At 43.4% G+C, this 11,377-nt stretch overlaps 1 protein-coding gene across 1 annotated transcript; it reads right to left on the reverse strand.

Moving 5' to 3' along the window:
* Positions 1-1,199: 1,199 nt before the first annotated feature.
* Positions 1,200-6,309, reverse strand: wfdc2 (WAP four-disulfide core domain 2). Its single transcript, XM_061258396.1, has 4 exons — positions 6,149-6,309; positions 5,229-5,366; positions 4,762-4,899; positions 1,200-1,508 (listed from the first exon to the last, which is right to left on the reverse strand). The coding sequence occupies exons 1-4, from the start codon at positions 6,231-6,233 to the stop codon at positions 1,375-1,377; spliced, it is 495 nt and encodes a 164-aa protein (XP_061114380.1). The 5' UTR covers positions 6,234-6,309; the 3' UTR covers positions 1,200-1,374.
* Positions 6,310-11,377: the final 5,068 nt, after the last annotated feature.

The following is an 11,377-nucleotide window of genomic DNA, read 5'->3' on the forward strand; positions in this document are numbered from 1 at the left end:
AGAGTGTGAGTGTGTTTATAAAATATCTGTAGATATTTTGATATTATGATGTCACACTGTGGTGATTTTACACAAGAGAAGCTACACGACTGATTTAACACGGGGGGGGGGGGGGGGGGGGATTTGGCACCATCTAGCAATTCATGGTACCCCCCGTGTTAAATCAGTCGTGTAGCTTCTCTTGTGTAAAATCACCACAGTGTGACATCATGGCAGTGTAGCATCACAGTAAGGTCTGGACGCTGCTGGAGTGGACATCTGCTTGCACTTGCAGGATCTCTTGCCACATCCTGAATTAATCTGCTTCCAATTCTGTGCACGTCCTGCTCCACACTGCTCGCTCTCTTTCCAGATCAACCTTTGTTTTTGGATTCTGTGCTTTGCAGAAGATTATTACATTTTCTCGAATGTTACCCACTTTCTGTTTCTAACACTGGTGCCAAGTTCCAGGAGTCTGGAGACAGAGGTCCCTTTCATTCTTAACGGACAGGTTTTTTTGTTCCGATGCGGGAAATAAGTTCTGCATTCCAAGGCGCTGACCACAGGCCTGTCTGCGCTTGTTTTGGGAAGGCTGGAGCTGAGGTCCTCTCCTGGGGAACATTACGCCATTGTGTGGGGGAGAGGGGAGGGGTAACGGGGTGGAACAGTGGGAGGACTTCTCGACTGGGTTTACAGAGTGGCAGAATGCTACACATAACACATCCAGACTGGGTGAGCTACATAATTGTTTTGAATTTAAATGCTCTTCTGTTCGCCTTTCCTGGTGCAACCACTTTTTGAGATTGTATAACAAGCTCAGTAAAGTGCAGAAACGTATTTCAGTCTAAAACCATTATGTATTTACCCTGGACATTGGGGGGCGACACTGGCCCAAGAGGTAAGGGCAGTCGTCTGGCAGTCGAGGGTTTTCTGGGTGTGTCCCTGAGCAAGACACCCAACTCCCAATTGATCCCCAACTCCCAACAGCCGGCACTGCACAGCAGACCTGGGTCAAAAGCGTAATTGTTTTGGATTTAAATACTTTTCTGTGCCTGGTGCAATTGAACTTACCAAGAGGACCAGAAGGTGGGGTTTGCACTTTGAGAGTATTTCTCAAGTTCCAATACACCAGAGTTCACCAGGTGTGCTCCACAGAGCCATTAAATACCTTACGTCTTGTGAATATGTATTTATGAAAACGAACCATTGGAAACATAATATGTATGAACAAACCAGGTCATTTTTAATGGTTGTGACAAACAAATATAAAATATAGAGTAAAACACCCATAAACCATATGAAATGGGGATTCAAAACTGAGGGATTCAAGTATGAGTGAGGAGACTATCTGTATTACGCTGTTCCTACTCCCTGCCCTCCAGTCTTCCTGACCAATCAGCATGGCTCGCTGCAGGCGTGGCCACAGGTAGTCCGGCAGCACTTCTGCTCCCCCGGACACTGGCCGTCATGGTAACAGAACTCCGCACACATCGGGGTCCCCTTGGGATGAGAGCAACGCCCCGGCTTCACTGCAGAGACAGCACAGGGTCACAGCACTAGGGGGCGCAGTGGAGCAGTTTCATTGCAGAGACAGCACAGGGTCACAGCACTAGGGGGTGCAGTGGAGCAGCTTCACTGCAGAGACAGCACAGGGTCACAGCACTAGGGGGCGCAGTGGAGCAGTTTCATTGCAGAGACAGCACAGGGTCACAGCACTAGGGGGCGCAGTGGAGCAGTTTCACTGCAGAGACAGCACAGGGTCACAGCACTAGGGGTTGCAGTGGAGCAGCTTCACTGCAGAGACAGCACAGGATCACAGCACTATGAATTCTCCACATTACCACCACTTTGATTGACCAGCATTTCAAAACTATTAAAAAAACTAAATATATTATGCATGTAACACATAAAATCTTCAATGTTTGAGTTGAGTTGATTCATTTAAAATTGCAGCTTGGTAGCTAGCTAGCCAACACAATCACTTCCATATGCAAAGTAAAATGTTAGCGCTATGAATGTCATGAAAAAGGCTCCGGAATCAGAGAGGTCAGAGTGGAAAAAGTACTGAAAATAAGATTTACCCAGGCCCAGCTGGGCCGTGGCTGAAGCAGGCGCAGAGTGGGGCCCAGCTGGCCCACCACTATTCATTTTGAATCCAGGGGCGAAGCTGCTAATTATACCCAGTTAGCTGTTGTTGCACTGTTCACTCATCAGCAAATCTTGGACTAACACCCAACTTAGCTGGTCTTAGGCATTTGCTTCCTTTATTGCACAAAAAATCTGGGAATTCATTGATTCAAAACATACTGCCAAAGCAACCAAGGAAGTGGAATGTGTTGAATGCTCTTGACTGGCTGAATCAATCACCTGACCTCAATCCAAATGAGCATGCATTTCACTTGCTGAAGACCAGACTGAAGGCACAGAGCTCCTGAAACAAGCAGGAGCTGAAGAGGGCTGCACTGCAGGCAGTGCAAGATACCAGTTACAACAAAATATTGAATATGATGACTATTTCAGTGTGTTCATTTGTCAACTACTTATGGTAAAAATGTATAATATACAGTTGTGTTAAAAAAAAATAGCAGTACAACATCAGTAACCTGATGAGCCAGTTATTAGTAGTAGTGATATTTCTACATGGCAAATACTTTACTTGTAGATGTAGTAGTGTAATAGAAAAACAACAGACCCAACTGTCATGCCATGCACGCTGCTTGTTCTGAGTAATTGACAAATTAATTGAAAGGGCATGTTCAAAATAATAGCAGTGTGGAATTTAATTAGAGAATTCATTAATTCTGTGAAAAAACAGGTGTCATTAATTGAGGAAGAAGGGAAGCAAATGTTTCACATATTATAAAATATATTTCCTTCTGAATTGCTAAAATGGGCCATTCCAAACATTGTTTGGAGGAACAACGTCATTTGATTAAAAGGTTGATTGGGGAGGGGAAAATGTATAAAGAAGTGCAGCAAATGATAGGATGCTCAGCTAAAATGATCTCAAATGCTTTAAAATGGCAACAAAAACCAGAAACACGCAGAAGAAAACAAGCAACTACTGTTAAAATGGATTGAAGAATAGTCAGAATGGCAAAGATTCAGCCATTCATCAGCTCCAGAAAGATCCAAGATGATCTACAATTACCTGTAAGTACTGTTACAGTCAGAAGACGTTTGATCGAAGCTAAGCTATCAGCAAGAAGCCCCCATGAAGCACAATTGTTTAAAAAAGCGCATGTGCAGAATCGGTTAAAATTTTCCAAGGAACACATCGATTGGCCCAAAGCGAAATAGCGTTTCTTTTGGGTCTAGGTGGTCATCGACAGAACGTCAGACGAGCCCGGGTACTGAATTCAAGCCACAGTACACGGTGAAGACAGTGAAACATGGTGGCGCAAAAATCATGGTATGGGGATGTTTTTCATTTCAACAGTGTTGGGGTTGTATACCAGGGATCATGGATCAGTTTGAATACATCAAAATACTTGAAGAGATTATGTTGCCATATGCCGAAGAGGAAATGCCCCTGAAATGGGTGTTTCAAAAAGACAACGACCCCAAACACACGAGTAAGGCAGCAACATCTTGGTCCCAGACAAAAATGATTGAGGTAATGGAGTGGCCAGCTCAATCCCCCAACCTCAACCCCATTGAAAACTTGTGGGGTGACATTAAAAATGCAGTTTCTGAAGCAAAACCCAAAAATGTTGCCTCATCCTGGGCTGAAATACCTGTTTTTAGGTGCCAGAAGTTGGTTGACTCGATGCGACACAGATGCGCAGCATTATCAAAAACATGGTTATGCAACTAAATATTAGTTCAGTAATTTAAAGTGAAGTTAAATCTTGAAAAATTTCTTCAGTTTATGCAGTAATGTTTGAGTTTGAAGAGAGAAATGTTGACACTGCCATTTTTTTTAACAGATTAATATTCCTTTTCTTTGCTTCCTGTAAAGGAATAACGCAGACTTTGTTAATGCTTTGATTTGGAACTGAATATATAATGTTTCAACAACATTTGAAATATTGAACTAAAAGCTATTAAAAAATAGTTGCACTGTTTTATTTCAACTGTTTGTTTGCTGTAAAAGAGGGCGAAAACCCCCAAAAAGGTGACACTGAAAATGCTTGCGGGCTATAATTGATTTGGCTACTGAGTAGCTAGCTTGCAGCATATTGTCAGCTAGCTTTGTTACTTTAGCCTAATTTGGCTCGTTGCCTGTGCCCCCCTTTTAGATCATTTTAAAATTAACTTAATTCTTGCCAGCTACCTTCAAAAAACTGTGGACAGTGGAACTCACAAATAATTTACTAAAGATTCTCACCATAGCTTTACCATGTTAGCTGTGCAGTTTGGCTGATCTCACCTCTGTATGTGTGAGAGAGAGCAGTGCAGTCTGTCTGATCTCACCTGTGTGTGTGTGTGTGTGTGTGTGTGTGTGTGTGTGTGTGTGTGTGAGAAAGAGTGAGTAGTGCAGTTTGGCTGATCTCACCTGTGTGTGGTGTGTGTGTGTGTGTGTGTGTGTGTGTGTGTGTGAAAGAGTGAGTAGTGCAGTTTGGCTGATCTCACCTGTGTATGGTGTGTGTGCGTGTGTGTGAATGAGTGTGTGAGTGTGTGAGTGAGTGTGTGAGCAGTGCAGTTTGGCTGATCTCACCTGTATAAGGTGTGCCTGTGAGTGAGCAGTGCAGTTTGCCTGATCTCACCTGTATATGGTGTGTGTGTGTGTGTGTGTGTGTGAGAGAGAGAGAGTGAGCAGTGCAGGTTGGCTGATCTCACCTGTATAAGGTGTGATGCAGGAGTGGCCGCACCCGTTGTGACAGCACTTCTCCTCATTGGGGCAGTCGCTGTCATTGGCACAGAACTCTGCACACATCCCTGCCCCTCTGCGTCTCCGAGGACACACGCCTGGTTTCGCTGGGAAACGCAAACACACCATGAAACGCTAAAGCAAGTCTATTACATCAGGAGCATTCCGAATACAATCAACAATACATTTATTTCAGATGCCAATGAATGCAAATAGTAAGTGCCTTAAATACATGCGGCTCCTACTGCCCAAGTATTCTAGGGAATTTGAGATACCACCTTAACTACTAGAAATGTAATTTGAGGCAACTTTGTCCTCGGAGGTCGGGTGGGAAGACTATAGCCTAGAAATTTAATTTGAGGCAGATTTGTCTAAGGAGGTGGGGCAGGGAATCTAAAATCATCAAAGTTCTGCTGAGACACGAGAAAGCACTTACTAAAAGCGGGTGGCACGCAAACTGCCCCACAGTCGAAGACGCAGCATTTGTCGGTCCCGGGACAGTCCTCGTCACAGACGCAGGCCCGTTTTGACGGAACCACGTTCAAGCGCCGCGGGCAGTGTCCCTTCTTCGGCACTGTAAATGAGGACAGCGGGTAGCGCTGTCACTGGGGTGACTGAAGCACACTGAAATCATCTTAATTACCGCACTCAAATGCCTGCTTTCCAGTGCGTTCATATAGCGCTTTTTTGTTCTCAAGTGCAATCAATTAATCTCAAATAGAATAATTCCAACACATGCATCACAAGTGTGGAGTACTGAGAGACACATTTTCTCAATGTATAATTAAAGACAACTAATTCAGCCAGACAAACAAATGGGCTAAACGTCGTCAAAAGTAAAATGTGTGTACAACAGTGTCGACTAAAAGGTGATGACTTCACCTTTCTCGTGTTTGCATTGGCTTTTGCGATCGACATATAATTTCTTCATGTTATTTACAACTCGATACTAAGCACAAACTACTCAAAAATACTAACACTACGTGTATCGACATGTTGCTACACATTCATAGACATTACGTATGCTTTGTAAGGTTGACAAAACATAATTAATTAGGTTTTAAAACAATGTATCGCGTGTAACCAAATTTCATGATCACGTCACGAGTTCCCACAACTATTTTGCATTTCGTATTTCTTTGTTTTTCAAGTTTACAATGCATTTTTTATTGCAATTTTAGCTTGACTTACATTGCCTACCTACATACGTACATAGACTGTTAACGCGGTGGACATAAACAATAACTACACTACGATGCTGCATGCTGCTAATTTGGCAAGTCCAAGTATTAGACTGAACGTTCGGAAATCTCGATTACTGTTGAATGGTTTCATTATTCATCATGATCTACTCACCTGTGGAGTTGCCTGGAACTGCGCTTGTCCAGTCCATCAAGACTAAAAAAATGATAGCCGAAACATAAAACCCCGGCGTCTTCATCTCTTTTCGTACCGTGGTTTGACTGCAGTACTGTTCGCCAACAGGAAAGTTTTAAAGTTGAGTGGAAAACAATCTAGCGGGAGGGAGGAGAGAGTGCAGAGGACTGGAGCCGCCTGGGTCCGCGCGCCCACCGAATTGCAACGAATCGTTTGCCTTGGTAACCACCATAAATCATTCAGTAATAATTTGTGTAAATGTCAAATATATATTATTTGCAAATATCCCAATTACATGGCGTTAAACGGCCGGCAAAAAAACACGTCTACATTCGTATCTGATTCAGTCATTGGGATAGCCTGCATGCTTTTCGAAAGGGTCATGCATGACAAAACGTTTGGTATTCTTTGAGTAAGCTACCAAGTGTTTTGATGATAGCAGGGCTCTTTGATATTGTATATCTAGATTTCCAAAAAGCATTTGATAAGGTACCACATGACAAACTCATTATAAAAATGAGGACGGTAGGAATTATAGGAGTCATTTCGAAGTGGGTCCGGAATTGGATACAGGATAGAACACAAAGAGTAGTAGTAAGAGGGGCCTTATCCGAGCAGGGTATTGTGGGAAGTGGAGTCCCACAGGGATCGGTGCTGGGGCCACTGCTCTTCCTCATTTACATGAATGACCTAGACATGGGCATTGAAAGTAATTTCAGTAAATTTGCAGATGATACAAAACTAGGAGGTTTAGCTAACAGTATGGAATCTACTAAAGTAATCTAGGAAGACTTAAAGAGAATCCAATGAGTGGAAACCTGGCAAATGAAATTCACTACAAGTAAATGTAATGTTCGACACGTGGGAAATAAAAATATAAGATAAGATTACTAGGGCTCAAGCTGAAAAATACTTGGGGGTAATTGTTGACCAAAGCCATTGAGGTTGTAGTCAATGTGTGGAGCAGTAAAAAAAGAAGAAAAAAAAGGTGAGTATAACTACTCCAAGGAAGTAGTATACAATACTCTCGTTAGACCACACTATGGAGTACTGTGTGCACTTCTGGGGACTACACTGTGGAATACTGTGTGTACTTCTGGGGACTACACTATGGAGTACTGTGTGTACTTCTGGGGACTACACTATGGAGTACTGTGTGCACTTCTGGGGACTACACTATGGAGTACTGTGTGACTTCTGGGGACTACACTATGGAGTACTGTGTGTACTTCTGGGGACTACACTATGGAGTACTGTGTGTACTTCTGGGGACTACACTATGGAGTACTGTGTGTACTTCTGGGGACTACACTATGGAGTACTGTGTGACTTCTGGGGACTACACTATGGAGTACTGTGTGCCTTCTGGGGACTACACTATGGAGTACTTTGTGACTTCTGGGGACTACACTATGGAGTACTGTGTGTACTTCTGGGGACTACACTATGGAGTACTGTGTGTACTTCTGGGGACTACACTATGGAGTACTGTGTGTACTTCTGGGGACTACACCGTGGAGTACTGTGTGACGTGACTTCTGGGGACTGCACTATGGAGTACTGTGTGTACTTCTGGGGACTGCACTATAATAGTGGAGTCAGAAACACTAGGGGTTTTCAAGACCAGGCTTCATACGGTGTTAGATACTATTTACCTTTTAGGCAAACTATGCAGTAGGTACACTTAGAGGTAGGAAAAGACAGATATGGATCAGGTGCTTCAGTCAATGTTAACATCAACCATCAGAATGGGGAAAAATTCTCAGTGATTCTGACCGTGGCATGATTGTTGGTGCCAGATGGGCTGGTTTAAGTATTTCTGTAACCGCTGATCTCCTGGGTTTTTCACAGACAATAGTCTCTAGAGTTTACTCAGAATTGTGAAAAAAACTAAACAAAACATCAGTGTTCTACAGATGGAAACATTTTGTTTATGAGAAAGGTCAACAGAGAATGGGCAGACTAGTTTGAGCTGACAGAAAGGCTACGGTAACTCAGATATATATATATACAGTGGTGTGAAAAAGTGTTTGCCCCCTTCCTGATTTCTTATTTTTTTGCATGTTTGTCACACTTAAATGTTTCAGATCATCAAACAAATTTAAATATTAGTCAAAGACAACACAAGTAAACACAAAATCCATCCATCCATCCATTATCTGGACCCGCTTATCCTGATCAGGGTCACAGGGGGGCTGAAGCCTATCCCAGCATACATTGGGCGAAAGGCAGGAATACACCCTGGACAGGTCACCAGTCTATCTCAGGGCACACACACACCATTCACTCACACACTCATACCTACGGGCAATTTAGACTCTCCAATCAGCCTAACATGCATGTCTTTGGACTGTGGGAGGAAACCCACGCAGACACGGGGAGAACATGCAAACTCCGCACAGAGAGGCCCCGGCCGACGGGGATTCGAACCCAGGACCTCCTTGCTGTGAGGCGGCAGTGCTACCCACTGCACCATCCGTGCCGCCTAAACACAAAATGCAGTTTTTAAATGAAGGTTTTTATTATTAAGGGAGAAAAAAAATCCAAACCTACGTGGCCCTGTGTGAAAAAGTGATTGCCCACACCTGTTCTCAATCAAGAAATCACTGAAATAGGACCTGCCTGACAAAGTGAAGTAGACAAAATGATCCTCAAAAGCTAGACATCATGCCGAGATCTAAAGAAATTCAGAAACAAATGAGAAAGAAAGTCATTGAGATCTATCAGTCTGGAAAAAGTTATAAAGCCATTTCTAAAGCTTTGGGACTCCAGCGAAACACAGTGAGAGCCATTATCCACAAAGGGCGAAAACATGGAAAAGTGGTGAACCTTCCCAGGAGTGGCCGGCCGACCAAAATTACCCCAAGAGCGCAGCGACGACTCATCCAAGAGGTCACAAAAGACCCCACAACAACATCCAAAGAACTGCAGGCCTCACTTGCCTCAGTTAAGGTCAGTGTTCATGACTCCACCATAAGAAAGAGACTGGGCAAAAATGGCCTGCATGGCAGAGTTCCAAGACGAAAACCACTGCTGAGCAAAAAGAACATTAAGGCTCGTCTCAATTTTGCCAGAAAACATCTTGATGATCCCCAAGACTTTTGGGAAAATACTCTGTGGTCACACAACACCGCATTTCAGAAAAAGAACATCATACCAACAGTAAAATATGGTGGTGGTAGTGTGATGGTCTGGGGCTGTTTTGCTGCTTCAGGACCTGGAAGACTTGCTGTGATAAATGGAACCATGAATTCTGCTGTCTACCAAAAAATCCTGAAGGAGAATGTCCGGCCATCTGTTCGTGACCTCAAGCTGAAACGAACTTGGGTTCTGCAGCAGGACAATGATCCAAAACACATCAACAAGTCCACCTCTGAATGGCTGAAGAAAAACAAAATGAAGACTTTGGAGTGGCCTAGTCAAAGTCCTGACCTGAATCCTATTGAGATGCTGTGGCATGACCTTAAAAAGGCGGTTCATGCTCGAAACCCTCCAATGTGGCTGAATTACAACAATTCTGCGAAGATGAGTGGGCCAAAATTCCTCCACAGCGCTGTAAGAGACTCATTGCAAGTTATCGCAAATGCTTGATTGCAGTTGTTGCTGCTAAGGGTGGCCCAACCAGTTATTAGGTTTAGGGGGCAATCACTTTTTCACACAGGGCCATGTAGGTTTGGATTTTTTTTCTCCCTTAATAATAAAAACCTTCATTTAAAAACTGCATTTTGTGTTTACTTGTGTTGTCTTTGACTGATTTTTAAATTTGTTTGATGATCTGAAACATTTAAGTGTGACAAACATGCAAAAAAATAAGAAATCAGGAAGGGGGCAAACACTTTTACACACCACTGTATGTACAATTGTGGTGAGCAGAAAAGCATCTCAGAATGCACATAGATAGATAGATAGATAGATAGATACTTTATTCATCCCGAGGGAAATTTTAGATTTTTTATGGTACATGTCATACCATGAGGTGGATTGGCTACAATAGCAGAAGACCACATTGGGTTCCACTTCTGTCAGCCAAGAACAGAAAGCCGAGGCTGCAGTGGGCACAGGCTCAACAAAATTGGACAGTTGAAAACTGGAAAAATGTAGCCTGGCCTGATGAATGTTGATTTCTGCTGAGGCATACAGATGGTAGGGTCAGAATTTGGCGGCAACAGCATGAATCCATGGACCCAACCTGCCTTATGCCAACAGTCCAGGCTGGTGGGGGTGGTGTAATGGTGTGGGAAATGTTTTCTTGGCATACTTTGGGCCCGTTAATACCAATCAATCATCACTTGAATGCCACAGCCTATTTGAGTATTGTTGTGCATCCCTTCATGACCACAATGTACCCATCTTCTAATGGCTACTTCCAGCATGATGATGCACCATGTTCCAGAACAAAGTCATCTGAAACTGGTTTCATGAACATGACAATGAGTTCAACGTTCTTCGGTGGCCTTCCCAGTCACCAGGTCGGAATCCAATTGAACACCTTTGGGTTGTGGTAGAACGGGAGATTCGCTGCAGGAATGTGCAGCTGACAAATCTGCAGAAATTGTGGAGGCAATCATGTCAACATGGAACAGAATCTCAAAGGAATGTTTTCAACATCTTATGGAATCCATGCGATGAAGAATTGACGCTGTTTTGAGAGCAAAGTGATGCCCTACCCAGTATTAGGATAGTGTTCCTAAAAAAGTGCTCAATGAGTGTCTATCCTTATACTTTGTGGCCTGAGCTTGTATTCAGCTTGACTTCATAGTGGGGTGAATGATGCCACACAAAGAAAATAAATGTATATTCACCAATAATTGATTTCATCACTGTAAATACTGCAGCTTGACTTCAGCAGAAATTATAGCAGTCTCTGATAGGCCTATTGTTCTCCAATTGGAGCAACAGAACTGACTCACCAGAACAGGACTTGCAGCCTATTGCCACTGCATTTTTCCAGCCTGATTTGCACCATGCTCATTCCCTTGCTCATGCCCTCGATGAGTTCAATGTTCTTCAGTGGGCTTCCCATTGCATTGTTCTTGTAATTGTTGTATTGTAGCATTTTAGTTGTTAGTTTTTACCAGGGTGGCACGGATGGTGCAGTGGACAGCACTGCTGCCTCACAGCAAGGAGGTCCTGGGTTTGAATCCCCGTTGGCCGGGACCTCTCTTGCATGTTCTCCCCGTGTTAATGTGGGTTTCCTCCGGGTACTCC

This window comes from Conger conger, chromosome 10 (assembly GCF_963514075.1).
Source record: "Conger conger chromosome 10, fConCon1.1, whole genome shotgun sequence".
In the NCBI taxonomy this organism is placed as follows: Eukaryota; Metazoa; Chordata; class Actinopteri; order Anguilliformes; family Congridae; genus Conger; species Conger conger.

Coding starts and splice junctions, on each gene's coding strand:
- wfdc2 (XM_061258396.1), bottom strand. CDS start 6,233: ATGAAGACGCCGGGGTTTTATGTTTCGGCTATCATTTTTTTAGTCTTG. Junction 5,367..6,148: donor AGTTCCAGGCAACTCCACAG/GTGAGTAGATCA, acceptor CCTCATTTACAG/TGCCGAAGAAGGGACACTGC. Junction 4,900..5,228: donor TTGCGTGCCACCCGCTTTTA/GTAAGTGCTTTC, acceptor TGCGTTTCCCAG/CGAAACCAGGCGTGTGTCCT.